General features: G+C 46.0%; 5 protein-coding genes across 5 annotated transcripts; 3 read left to right on the top strand and 2 right to left on the bottom strand.

Moving 5' to 3' along the window:
• Nucleotide 1: 1 nt before the first annotated feature.
• On the top strand, nt 2-1,440 carry FOXG_14057 (uncharacterized protein; the record flags this gene model as incomplete). The annotated part of the gene is made up of 2 exons (XM_018394123.1): nt 2-293; nt 851-1,440. The coding sequence occupies 2 exons, from the start codon at nt 2-4 to the stop codon at nt 1,438-1,440; spliced, it is 882 nt and encodes a 293-aa protein (XP_018253599.1).
• A 1,200-nt stretch (nt 1,441-2,640) lies between these two features.
• FOXG_14056 (uncharacterized protein) lies at nt 2,641-3,108 on the bottom strand (the record flags this gene model as incomplete). The annotated part of the gene is made up of 2 exons (XM_018394122.1): nt 2,641-2,988; nt 3,049-3,108. 2 exons carry the CDS (start codon nt 3,106-3,108, stop codon nt 2,641-2,643), a joined length of 408 nt encoding a protein of 135 aa, XP_018253598.1.
• A 1,593-nt stretch (nt 3,109-4,701) lies between these two features.
• On the top strand, nt 4,702-4,800 carry FOXG_21375 (uncharacterized protein; the record flags this gene model as incomplete). Its single annotated transcript, XM_018401709.1, has 1 exon — nt 4,702-4,800. The coding sequence occupies one exon, from the start codon at nt 4,702-4,704 to the stop codon at nt 4,798-4,800; it is 99 nt and encodes a 32-aa protein (XP_018253597.1).
• Nucleotides 4,801-4,971: 171 nt separating this feature from the next.
• Nucleotides 4,972-7,463, bottom strand: FOXG_14055 (uncharacterized protein; the record flags this gene model as incomplete). Its single annotated transcript, XM_018394121.1, has 6 exons — nt 4,972-5,019; nt 5,070-5,939; nt 6,102-6,156; nt 6,275-6,592; nt 6,644-7,210; nt 7,286-7,463. 5 exons carry the CDS (start codon nt 7,461-7,463, stop codon nt 5,072-5,074), a joined length of 1,986 nt encoding a protein of 661 aa, XP_018253596.1. The 3' UTR covers nt 4,972-5,019; nt 5,070-5,071.
• Nucleotides 7,464-9,144: 1,681 nt separating this feature from the next.
• On the top strand, nt 9,145-13,213 carry FOXG_14054 (uncharacterized protein; the record flags this gene model as incomplete). The annotated part of the gene is made up of 4 exons (XM_018394120.1): nt 9,145-9,460; nt 11,637-12,056; nt 12,109-12,954; nt 13,092-13,213. 4 exons carry the CDS (start codon nt 9,145-9,147, stop codon nt 13,211-13,213), a joined length of 1,704 nt encoding a protein of 567 aa, XP_018253595.1.
• Between the last annotated feature and the right edge of the window lie 698 nt (nt 13,214-13,911).

The following is a 13,911-nucleotide window of genomic DNA, read 5'->3' as shown; positions in this document are numbered from 1 at the left end:
TATGGGCTCTTCGATCTACCAAAATACCAGTCAGGCTTCTGAAGACCCTTTTGGATTGGAAGACCTTGCAGGTTCACTGTCCAGATATGCGTTTCACAATGGAAACAGTAATGCGGAAGATGTTGCGTACAAGATTAATCTAGTGGATCAAGAGCTTGCAGTGCTTCGTACAGAGTGGGATTCAATCTTTGAGACTCTAAAGCAGTCGGCGAAGACTGCCCAACAGCTGGAGGATATTTGCATCGACGCCGACAGTAGTATTGCTATGGAAAAGAACAAGTGGCTTGCCAACTGTACTGCGTTTTGATGTTCCGTAGCTTTAAGGTACCAATGAGGCAATTTTCGTTTCTGGCCCAGTCTACATAAGCAGGTCCGTGACACTCGAAGTATACGATGGGAAATTGATTTGAAGTCTTAAAAAAAACCGGCTTCCGATATTTACGAAAGCGAGTTTGGTCCGAAATGGAAATGTATTCTACACTGGAGAGATACGTAACAGCAACAGAGAGTTATAGGAGTTTACGTAGGCAGAGAAATAGGTATAACTGAGTCGGCTTCCAGAACATCAGCAAATGTTTGAATGGCAAGAGCGGGTTGCTCCTAGTATTGACAGCTGTTTCTCTCGAGGACTCCTTGATGCTCGGTCTAGGTCTGGTCACACTGCTTTCTTTGACCCATAACGGAAGAGAAAGATCCATCACCCACCATGACGGAGCACAGAGCGACTGGGAGGAGCAACAAGCTCCGCGAAGATAGAATTCGCACCCGTGCTCGCTGCCGAGCAGTACTTGCAGATCACATACGTAAACAGCCTCCCTCGTTTACCTACCACTAACTAATGCTTTTGCAGGCGACCGTACGAGAATCTCCATAGAGCCAAAGCAGGTCCGGCTCATCAATACGGAGAAGGAAGGCTACAAATGGCGTATTTGTGTCGCTGAAATGAAGCCGCTCTTCTGCAAGGGCTTGAGCAATACTGGCGTCAGGGACCAGCGCCGATTGATAGAGCAGGTTGGTCGCGGCTTCGAGGCCATCCCAGCGACTCAAAATTATATCACCTTCCAGGCCCATGCCAACACAGCGCTAAGTCCCGAGACAAAGAATTCAGAATCTTATATAATTGATCCTGCGCTTTTAGATTCTGCCTCTAGCTCTAGCTCTACTACAGATGAGGATGAGATTCGAGCGTTGAAATTGGAACTTCAAAATACCAACTTGCAGCATGAATCTATGCTTCAGCAACTACAGGAGTGTACGGGCCAGCTTCAGTTGGCTATTCAAATGAAGGAGTACTATGAGTTTTGTCTCCTGAGGGTGTTTGCGTCACTGAATGATATGGGGCACATGCTTGATGGAATCAGAGGGGAGAGTGCGAGGGTACTTACTAGTCATGGCGAGGCGAGTCAGATACAAGATTCACCTACGACCTTAGAATCGTAGAATTCTATCATATCACTTGGCATTCGTGTTGCTGGAATACAATTCACGAGTCCTCGGTTGTTACAGAGTATAAATAGACCTAGTGGCCATACATAACCAGTCCGACACAAACTATCCCGATATTTAGTTCTCCATGTATGGATATAGAAGCTCATGTTCTTCAGTCTATCTGCGCTATCTAGCGGAGAGGTAGAGGAGCAGAAATTGAGTATATGATGCTCATCATACACGTATAGGCTACCTTATTGAGCAGTTGAAGATTCGTGCTCTTCTACGTTCAGGTTTGGTACAGGATGGTGCAAATCCAACGTCAGTAGTTTACTATTGTAGTGTTATTGACAGTGCCCCAAAACGGACTAAATATGGCGCATGCCCAGTGTGCCAATGACGCTAGCACGATCCCTGCCCTTCACACTCACTAACAGCATTTGAATGAGCAACAGTGATCACAAAGGAATTTAGACACCGTATAGGGCCGGATAAGAAGATTAGGACAACTTAGGGTGTGCCTTATAAGAAGCAAGTAATTGTAAGTCGGTCTCGATACGGATCTCCACATCTCGGACGCCGAAGCTTCGAGGTGCTATTATGACTGAGACGTGGCGGGAGTTGATTTCGGCTTTATCTGTGCACATGGCATGCGCCACGCTTAGTCCGTTTTGGGGTATTTCCATTAAAACTACAATAATAGACTACTGACGCTGGACCCGCACCATCCTGTATACCAGGGAGAGCTGAAAGAAGTTTCCGTCCTCCTTTGTTTGCGATCGATGTATTCTGGAGTGTAAATCCCGCCAGCTCAAAATGTAGTATTCCTTTCCGGAGCTGGTCTTTGTAGTCTTCCTGCAACGGCGAAACGCGGGCTCTGTTTTCAATCACCCCTATACTAATAACCAGCATTTACAGTATGTCAAACCATATTGGCAAGCACTAGGATCTCAGCGCCACAGTCCACTAGACTAACAGAAAGAGCGTTTACTTAGAAACTGATGTTTTGATGTAGTTTCTACCCACTCATATAGCTGGTCCCTCACGCTTGAGTAACAACTTTGTTGTCGAGCATTGTGCTCATATCCTTTCTACAATACCACAGAACAGCTCCAAGAATTCCACAAGACATTTAATATCAGCAATAGAAATTGGTACTAGCCTAATCATGCAGTAGTGCCTGCAGGATTCAGATGGCAAGTAACAATGCTGTTACAAGAAGAACATGCTCACGAATCCAATCAATGCACACGCAAGGAGGATGCTATTTGGAGCACTTTGGCTACTGAGGGAAGGAGTAGGCGTGGCAGAAGGCGTGGTAATCGGCGTCGTCGGGCTTTTGTCCCATTCTAATAAACTTCCGACAGAGGTAGGAACCGTCATGGGTGTTGTATCCCATACCATCTCGGAAGTAAGACTACTGATGAATTGAGAATTATGCGGCGCCTTGTTTGGCTCCAAAATCGCAGTCGGGAGTAGTGGGACCGGGGTGCTGGGGTCTGGGGCCGTATGGGGCTGCAGAATGTCGGGGTCATAATAGCAAGGGTAGTGGGCAACGGACTACAGGCGAATATGTCAGCAAGCTCCAAGACACCACCTGACTCAATATGGTATACGAACAGGGACTTCCCGCGACTCAGGAGCCGAGGTCGGAGACTTATCTTCTTCGGTCACGGTCATTTTCGGTTCTCACATAAGGGCGGACACTGAAAGTTCACAATCGGGGTTGCCCTATGCTTTATATCTATGGTACCACTTTCGAACTAGCTTATTATGTCTGCTCGACATTACGAGCCTTTTCCCGGCCCATATAGGACATTTGCGATATAGGTTACTGCCATGTAATTAACAAAAGCCAGTCTGGGAAGGACCAGCTTCTGGACATCGTCTCCCTTTCTTTCTTTCTTTCTTTCTTTCTTTCTTTCTCTTTAGACCCTGGTCAGCGTCAGTCATTGGATTGCAGCACATACATAAAACAAGAATGATCTTGACCTCCTCTTCAAAGGGGGTATTTGGTACATGTATACGGCTGATGTGCCGTTTCACTTATAGGACTGTAGGCTGTATGCACGCGAGCTGCGAGGAAGGGACTCAGCTAACCTCATCTACGCCGGCTGTGTGATCCATATATATTCTCGTTTCTCTAGGAAGGGTTCAGTGGTCCGTATTAATACTATATATAACATGACTGGGTCATGGGCGAAAGAGCTGAAATGAGTCCCACATGAAGAAGGAATGGCAACCGATTGGAAGCTTACGCTTAAGTCGTCCTTCCAGCTTCACCAGAACCTTATGGTGATAAGTGGACCGTCCACAAGCACTCGGCCGAGGGGTGTCAACCATAAACGTACTGAGAATATGGGATTATCTTCACCTCTTATGTAAAAGGCGGAAAGTGGCGGGACCTGGGGCTTCCTTGCCCAACTTCGAAACACAGAAAAGTATGCAAGATTTGCACGGTTCTGGAGTGACACAATCAATTACACCCTTTATATCTCCTGACGGAACATAGTTTATTCCTCGCATCTTCACCATACGTGGCTATATCGTATCATCCAGTTGGCAAGGCCATCGTGTGAGCCAAGGCGTTTTTTAATGGTATATATACAAAGTAGAGTCTTATTCACTTGTCGTACAACGCATTCCAGGTTCAGTATCCAAAGTTTCATCTTGTATTGCTGTTCTCGCCCGCAAAAATACTAACGTGAATAGAATCAGGAGGAAGACGGAACCCAAAATGTCCTACAACGTGCAAATGAAGACTAACATAGTTCTAATGATGTCTCCGACGCTTTCTTACTTTCTCCTTCTTGATCTGTTGACGTTGCTTTCTGGGTGTGGTCTAGGAGGTGATCACGCGCGTTGCGGCAGTTGTTGCGAAATTGCTTCATCCACCAAACGACCCGCCGCGCTGACGATGGGGCTCTTCAGTCAATGGCTACTATGATTGGTCCAACCAAAAGCTTTGGTGTACAAACTTAGCTTGATTAGGAACGTTAAAATTTACAACCTTGTTGCACTTGCAGCCGGCAGAATGAGCATCCATCCCATCAAGGCGTCAACTAATTATGGAAGAAGGGCGCGTTACACCGATTTCTTTTATACTATGCACTTTCTATTGAACTCCGTTCGGAGAACGTTGGGGCAGTAAAAGTCTTTGGTCTGGTGCCACAAAGAGACAAAAAATATAGCCGTCCTTATGTTTAAAATCGAGAAGTAATAATTCTCGAGCTTTGATTCTTCGCATACCGCTTGTGTAGTCGATTTGCGCTCATGGCGTCAGTGCCATCGGATGAGGTTGTTGATATCCTGCAGGGTAGCCCCGTCGACCAGCTTAACATCTGCGGGCTGGAACTTCTGGTGGACGAATAGAGGATAACGCCTAGCATTCTATGTTTGTACATACTTTCCAATGGCGCCAGTCCAATATTTTAAAAGCGAGTGTAGCGCCCTCGGTTCGTGTTCATGTGTTCTCAACGAGTCACTCCTGATTCGCCCCACGGGCTGAACAAGATAATAGATGCGAATTGGTAAGGAATAATAGTAATCTAAAATTGGAAATTCTGTTTCTTTTTCTCTTTTTCTTCTTTTCTGTTTAAACCGTGAGTATCTGCAGTCCAGGTTTGATTCTAAATTTTTACCTTCAATACCTCACCCTCAAGCGCTTCGAGCTGGGCGATTCTAGCGTTTCTCTGTTATTTCGCTTTTTATGTTCTGGTGTACCAAAGGTTGCATCTAGCTTTTGCCTTCTGACAAGCCACTGAATACTGAACGGTGATCCGCTTATGTCGTGACAGGTATCGCCTTCGATTAACCTGACTGGCAGCGGCTTCTCGAGGCTCATCGTAGAGAAATGGATGACAGCCTGGAAGTTACGATACACATCCTCCTCAACCACGCCTACAGACTGTCCTTCCAGATGAAATGTTGCCTTGTTAGTCCATAGGCGATTCATGAATGAACAGTATTCTACCGATGGTGATCTAAGCCTGCACAAAATTTGTCCTACGCATTCATAGCGGCCATTGCGGAAGAAGGGAGGATGCGATTCATCAAGTTGAAAATAGAACAATGCTGAACGAAAGCTACAAGCAAGGCTCGGAAGTATTGGGGAACCTTTCGCTATTTCCTTAGCCTTTTGATGCACGGGGTCTATCTGTGTGACGTCGTCGAGTAGAGGATTCTCTTGTTCGGAGTCATCATCAAGCCTATATAGGTTACATTTACTGTCACTTCTTCGATGTCCGACAAGAGTATCCCACGATGTTCTCGAGCTTACGCGATGCCACAAAGCCCTGCCCACACGGAAAGGGAATGTTTCGTATACGATGCTGAGATACTTTCTCAGCGGGGCAGATGAACCCGTCCCTAGCGATAACAAGATACTGGGCTCAGCCCCGTCTGGAGTCAGGGCGACAGCCTCTCGCAAAGCGATGGAGGCTGGGTTATTGAACGCTAGACCACCATCCTGATAGATCCCGTGTCCACTGACTCGTTTCCCGTCGAAATAGCTACGGTGCATTAGTCTTGGACCGAGTTTGGAGATAGTATGAGAATGGAGCTTTCGATGCAAAATTACTCACTAAGGGGCAGAAGTTGCGGCTCGTAACCTATTTACTTAGGGATCAGTATTGGGCTATAGTTAAGTGGGGAAGGTTGCAATGAAAACTTACACTTCCCACCACTTCACTGCTTGTTGCCCACATCCGGAAGGCAGATGTGAGTAGTCTGCGATGATGTATCAGAGTTTTCCAACACAATCCCATACTGCTTTGCACCGCAAACGTACCTAGTATCTCGGGTCGGCACCCCGCCTGGTTGTAGTTCGTAGCAATGAACCCAGCACCGTCGCGGGCTCGAGTCAAAGTAACCCCAACGTGTGATCCGATATGGGAGGCGAAAGAACAGTCTGTAATTCCCCTGTGAAGTCCATATGTGTCCATTAAAAGGCTTTCGAGGCCATTGGCCGAGTATTTACTATCCGTCAGTAAAGTGAAGAAGAAGAGAGTCAAGCGCGTAAAAGTTGAGAGCAGCGGAACCTTGGACATGAAGCGTAGTATACAGCTTCGGGGGGGGAAAGCTTTGTTTGCAAACATTTTGAGATAGTCTAGACATTCATCCACTGTCCAGCCCAGGATATCCAAGCTCATGACGATTAGCCCACCTTTTCCCTATGTCAGCCTGGCTTCTATGATAATAAGGAGGAGATAATTACCAGAACTGGTCCCGAATTTCACATCAAAATGTCTTTGAATGGCAAAGTTGGGGATGCCGACTTCATCTTCCAGCGCTTTCAAAAACCCCAACGGTGCGGCTCCTCGTATTCCGCCACCATCGATGCTCAACACTCTCAGTCGACTTGTATCTGGCACCAGCCTGATAGTCAGGTCATGTGTGGGGGCTGTGCACACGGGGCAAGCCTTGACCTCAACGAGCCAAGGGTCGGTAATGGATGTTGATGAGAATATCCGCACACAAACCTGACAGATCATATGCCCACACGGGAGGGTATACTGCGGCCGTCGCCTTATACAGCTGAAGCATGTATCCTCAGACTTGAACTGGCTTAGTATATCCTTTCGTTTAGCTAATTGCTGCTCATGCCAGTCGCGTGATGATCCCGCCGCTTGAATCTCTACAAATTGGGACGAGAAGCTGCAGCCCATCCAGCTCACGGCTTTCGCCAGCTCTACAGAGCCGATAGGACTCGTTTCGAGTCCCTCGATGGCTTTATGGCAAGAATCTTTGTAAAGTACTCTGAATACTTGTCGCGGATCAAACACTACATTGAGTTAGATGGGGAAGAAAGGTCGATGGATCGTAAAAGAGATGGAATCAACTTCATCTCTCAACTTACGGTGCATTCCTGGCGGAAAGTGGTCCAGTATGAAACTAGAGGCGATCAGAGGAACAGCATGATTTCTGAACTCTCTCGGAGTTTTAAACTCTTTCATAAAGTTAATAAGGTGCCAGGATAAGCCATCAGCCACCGGATTAATCAGACGGGATGCTTGAATGAAGTCATATGGCTCCATCAAGGGCCTGTTCGCTGTGCTTATGCTATTATCTAAGAAGAAGGTGATATGATGAACGGAGAAGAGATGGTTGGTTTTCCATCTGTACTGCCTGCTGAGTTCCAGTGCTCTCGAAATCTCACTACCGAGCACACGCCACCGCCGGTTTAGTTGGTCGTGTCTTCGTCGCCCTCGGCCAGAGGTTTTCGGTACCCCCAAAATCGTGATGCTGGAGAAGCTACGCTCTATCATTGTTTTGTCATGGCATTGCAAGTAATCTCTGAGCTTTTTCTGATCCTGCTTCAGCATTTCTTGGCTCGACATCAAGACAATTCTGGGCCTTGTGGCACTAGCGTTAGCACAGCCCTTGTTCACCCAGGCCCCTATTCTGCAAAGGCACTCTGCCATGCCCCCTATATCATCTACAAACATACAGACCACGTCTGCATGCGGAAGAATGGCCCTCTGTAATACATGATCAAAAATCTCTGGAAACGCTAGATGCTTAATTTCTGCGCTGAAAGTCTGACTCGCTATCTCGTGGCAAATGTTTCGCTTGTAGGGCGAAGTCCTGTTACACCTTCGGAATACGTCTGTATCGGTAATAATCAGTGGGCGGCGTCGTGAGTCACGAAGTACGCCTGAAAGCAGGTGAAATTCGCCATTTCCCGGAGCACGGATACTGCATCGGGAGAAAAACAGCTTTTTGAATACTGAATGCTTTGATTTGTTCCCTATCAGTACCAAAGAGCTCGCGTGGCGGTCAAATGGTTGCCTGAAGTCTTGAACCAAGCGCTTCGGTCGATCCGTGACCTCCAATCCGGTCTCAGCCCCCCTGGTCCAAAGCTTAAGCCAATCACTATGTTTGCACGTACTCATCACACTTAGGGAGGAGTTAAGTTCAGTCTAGGGAGCATACCTGACCTCTTTATATACTGAGCCTCCTCAATTTACAGCCTGTTAGTGTTTGTAGTTTTGTTGCTGATCCCGGCCGTAAATTCCCCATTATATGAAATAGGTGGCAAGTAAACATCAGCGCTGGCGCAGTGGTATTTTGGAGCTGCAGGATTGTTTCGCACCGTCGTCAGCCATTCTATTCAGTATAAATTTGGCGGTGCATGCTCCAAGGGCCGCAAATCCCGCCCCCTCCAGTAGCCTACAAATACATTACAGTACAATGCGTACGTCACTTCAAAAGTGCACGAAGTACTCCCATGTGCTCTAGGGTGTCTAAAGTGAGTTGAAGAGGGAAATTGTAGCTGTGATTGTGGGAGGAAGTTGCCTTGTGTACAATCCAGTAGGTGTATATCCTATATAAGCCTTTCATATCAGCCAATTGACTGAAAAGACCTGCAAGTACTGTACATAGGGTTGGCCAAAAGAGTGTCTCCTTGTTAATGAGCCCAACCATGTTGAGATAGCTGTTATCGGACCAATGCGCAACTGGAGCCTCGGCTCAAGATTTTTCATTTGCGAAAAAGAGAAGGCGAATACTTATCAGATAAAGCAAGCAGAATACATGTACATATAGGATTACTGCTTATATATTTAAGAAAAAAAAAAGGTATGTTCTCCCTCTTAGATCTGAACACAGCCATTCGAAGAAGAAAGTTACAAGTGCTGCCAGTCTCGCCAGCAAGCCGCTCTTTCCACAAACTTCAAAAGTGTTTTTCATCCATAAACTATTTTCCATACCCCAACCATGTTACAACAAGTCGCTAGGGTTTTCAACTGCCCTACCATTCCGTCGAATCTGGTAACGGCTCTTCTATTTCTTGTGCGATTCGTCCTCTTCGTGGTCCAGATTGGGGCGTTACTGGGGATTCCATCTGGTACTGTCTACTTTGCTTGGTTCACACGGGACAGCATCTGGCCAGTCCTCCCCGAGAAGCACATATCGGAAGGGCAAGAGGTCTTTGCTTATCTTGTTTACATCACAGTATTCATGGTCTTCTTTCTCTGGGGAGTCGTGGCATTCCTCAGTGTTCGCATAGTATTGCCTCTCTGGGCTCTCGGTTGTATGTCGGCAGTGATGAGTTGCCTAGTCTTGGCCTTTCTCATTATGACGATACGGACTATGTTTTTGACCTGGAAGTGGTGGATCGAGTTCGAGAAGATACCCAGGCTCACAGTGGTTGCACGCCACTGCCGAGCCATTTCCGTCTTCCTCTTCTTCCTTTTATTTATTGGGTGTGCTTTAAGCCTGGGCTATTGCTTCTACTATTCCATACATGGTACTCCTGACATAGTTGCCAGAGTTATAGAGGATATGCAGGGATTGTTGCACTTCTTGGCCGGGAGGGACAGTAACCCTACTACTAAAGTTGACCTCTAGACTCCGTGTTAGGAGACTCTACAAAACTGGATTTAGCTACATGTCAGCGATACCATGTCAAATAGCTGTTTCTCTTGAGGTTGCTTGAAGCCAATTGTCTCGCAAAATCAGCTCCATTATACTATGACAGAGTATTGAATTTACTTGCCAGGGAACCCTGACTCAACTGTATGTAGCAGTAGATTAACTTTGAGTGCCACGGGTACAATGTAGACCTATTTCATCAAGAGTTGGATGTGATACGCCTTTTTTCGCTTAGCCAACTCAAAAGGAGAGAGACACTAGAACAGGTGTCAACGATAGAAAATAGAACGTTTGTGACAATTGGGCTCTGGCTAGAGCCGCTTCAGAGTGACCATCGAGAGGACGAGAGAGAGAAGAAAAAAAAGACTAATTGACACAGTGTACTGTAGATGGCCGCTAAGGCCTGGGCTCTTCCTTTAGCTATATATTATCAAGCTTCTCGATAGCATTCTGGCAAAATGTGGCTCGGGCGGCATAAGTAAAGAATTGAGAACAGACAGCGACGTAACTCTCTCGACTTTGGCGCTTGAGCCGGAAGTGAAAGGACATGTTACCCTCTTTGTGTAGTGCTTCCCGGTCGATTTCGAACAGCCTGACCCCTGAAACTACACTTGGTCATGGCACTTGATACAGCGTAGGTTGGTCAGGTGAACTGTTGATATCACTGCTGATTCTTTTCGGAAAGCCAGTCACTACAGATGATTTTCATCCGCCTATGTAACCAATGAGCTTCTAGTCAATACCGTGTACGCAGAACGAGAAAATGACTCGTTGGTAGCATAACGTCAGGTAATGTCAAGGTGAAGCTATTGTCAGACATTACGTGTATTCGGTTCATTGATGTGAATTGGTGTATTCATGTTGTGTTCTGTTGAAATCTGCCCCTTCGAGGTTTTACCATTTCCGCTGTAATCTTAAAGTATCCCTGCTTGCACGTGCGGCCCCAGCACCTGTTCAACAGCTATACTATCCCAAGCGGATGAACCTTCTAAAGTTCATGCATTTCTTTACATATAAATATACTCTTATGAAGCATAGAGACGACATACCCTACAAAATTCTTACCCTGCCTATGTCATGTCTGGTCAGACAAGTCGTTGGTGATTCCATCGGATTCAAAGATGTGTTTCAGCGTGTATTTGTCGACTGGATTTTCGATGTGTTAAGTAGGAACTGCGAAATCTCAATGCATTTCACAGGAAGGCGAAATATATCGAAGCGTCCTGGGAGGACCGGGCGGTAAGCTTCAGCCAAGGACTCAGCGAAAAGAAATCTTGAAAGAAATGCCAGGGGAAGCGAGGTCTGATATCAGCCTGGACCTTATGAGTCGGAATGCAACGAAAATTCAGCCTAGGCGGCGACGTATAATGACCATTGTATATATAGTAGATACTCATCATCAAAGCCTTGAACCGAAAACGAAAGATAGAACGGAAAGATAGGAAATGAGGGCAGGATAACTCGATGTGACTGCAGTACATTCCGAGACTTCATATTTCATCGTAGTTCTCACCCTTCAGAATAGCAACGTTGTTCATATCGGGAGGGGGACTGAACCTAAAACTAAACTATTGTATCAGCTGCAAGTAATTTCACTTCCCGTTCCCCTCCCAATATGAGTAATCTTACTGTTTTTGCGACCGAGAGCAGAAATGAGAGACGGAATTTTGGAAACTGAACCTGAAATGCATTGCATCTTATAACGGCTATCAGGGCGAATACGCCAACTACTCAGCGTGACTTGGTAAGAGATATAAAGCCGAAAGGCATTCACGCTGATCTGGAGTATCCAGAAACAATGAGATATCTGTTACTTTTACTCAATATATCCTCAGTATATGGTCTTTGTGACTGGTATTACGGTCACTGGCAGCCAGAGCCCCATCAGTGTTTCGACCTCGTTGTTCAAGAGCTCGGAGTCAGTTTAGAGCTGATCCAGTACATGAACTTCGATAGGGATCTAAACAACATCTCAGAATTCAATATCTACAATGTTCCTTTGTCTACCAAACCTCTCAAATTCGCGACATGGACAGATGACTGCCCTCCCCGACTAGTAGTGGAGAAGCATCGCACATGTACATCCAGTGATAGCAAAGTAAGTAAGGCGCATCAGAAGACCGCGGATGCCAAAACTGTGCCGTCACCGTCGTCATCTGCAGATGTTACTAAAACCCGTCCGACTGGCTCCATCGCGACTGATATAGCCGAGTCTTCAAAGACATTGGACGATGCTTCCGCTGCTACTTCATCAGGTGTGTGATAAGATGTGATAATGCTGGTCGGTTTCTAATCGTCGCGTTGTAGCTGAAAGGCACGGGGCTTCTCAAAAACAGAAACACAGAACGTCCGATCGGGACCAGAACGAGGCGGACTTGACGTCGCGTCAGACAACACATTCCGATTATCCGACGGCAACAGGGACTGCGAAGGATAGTGAAGTTACAAAAGAGACCACCACGTTAATTTCGACTACGAATGTCAAATCCAAGACAGAGACAAGAGCAGGATCAAACACAGGTTCGTTGTCAAATACAAGAACTACGAAAAAAGACACAAAACCGACGACATCCCAAGGTTCTACTACGATGAAATCTGAAGAGAGGTCAACTACAGCTGTAGAAACGAGTCGACCGAGCAAGACGACGGAAGATGAATCAACAACTACATCGGAAGGAAAGACAAAGCAGGCGGCCACGTCAAATACAGTGAAGGACGGTTCAAGCATGTCCAGGGCTAAAGGAGAAACCGCCACCCGGACTGACACAGCCAAAGTGACTACGTTGACTACCATTAGAACTTCCACCACCAAAACACCGCCCAAAGCAACGACTACGGACGGTTTTCCTGATGCTCGGAATCACAAATGTGGACTTGTAAAGGACTTCCCAGGCCACGCTGAAGTAGCATATGCGGATGTGAAACACACGGCTGGTGCTTGGTGCGATAAAGATAAGGTTCGGGGTGCTATTATGAGTGCCGAAAGCAAAAAGCTTAAAGCGGTAATGAAAGGGTCCCGGGGAGTGCTTTACGAGTACAGCGTTCGATGGATGGAGAATTGCCGTTGGACTGACCAGAGAGTCTATTTTCCGCTGAACCATGACAAGAAAACGACTTGCGTTAAACTTATGACGGAGTTTGCGTGGGAAAAGTGTAGGTCGTCTGTTTCCTTCTCCATTTATTTTTTGTTATTATTGGCACTGCACAAGACACTCGGTCGCACCCTTATTCTATCTAGCCTACACCCTACCTTAGGGCCGCAACAGTGTACTAATCCGGACTTTATGTAGGCACTGGCAATGAAGGAGTGGGGGGCACAGCTCAAGCAGGCTGTCTACTATACGAGCTACGAGCTAGCGGTGGGGCTAGTCAAGGGATTGTCTATGATGATGAGACCGTAATTGAAGAATAAATGGAGAGCCCCTAAAGCAAAAGGGGAAGGCGGCAGTGAGCTTAAGGTGAAGGACGAAATTGATATTGAAGAATATACCAAATTATATCACTCTTGCGCTTCGGTTAGGAATCTACATGAAATCTTAGGTAAGGTTTCCCTCCCAACAGAAGTAATCGTACTATTTTTGCAGGCGGGAACAGGAATTACAGATAGAACTTTAGCAGCTGAACCTGAAATGCACTGTAAACCTACTAGTTACATATAAATAGTAACTATCGTTTTAATTTAAAGATTTAATTCTATCTTTGTTGAGAAATTCCAGATGTAACTCATTTTATACGTGTTATTAATCATCATCCTTAATTCTTTTTCTATGAAACCTGACCTTCTTCTTCATTCGATTATAGTGTATTTCAGGCTCCGTTTAATCGCTATTCTTACCTGCACAAATAGCAACACCACTCGTATCGGGAGGGAGCCTGAACCTGAAATTTCCTGTATAGTATCATTGATGAATGCTAGCGGCCGTGAATTAAAGTGCCGGGATACGACTTGCATGTACCTCAAGGTAGATCACCAGTCAGACATATAGGGATGCCGGCGGATATTTGAAAGGAATAATATGCAGCCAACGTATGTTCAACAATACTACAATATTGATCCTAGAGTAATTGGATGGGGTATATAAAGCCTAGTAAATCAATGTAAGTCATGTA

Source organism: Fusarium oxysporum, chromosome 6 (genome assembly GCF_000149955.1).
Source record: "Fusarium oxysporum f. sp. lycopersici 4287 chromosome 6, whole genome shotgun sequence".
In the NCBI taxonomy this organism is placed as follows: Eukaryota; Fungi; Ascomycota; class Sordariomycetes; order Hypocreales; family Nectriaceae; genus Fusarium; species Fusarium oxysporum.
This window is presented reverse-complemented; position numbering and strand designations above follow the sequence as displayed.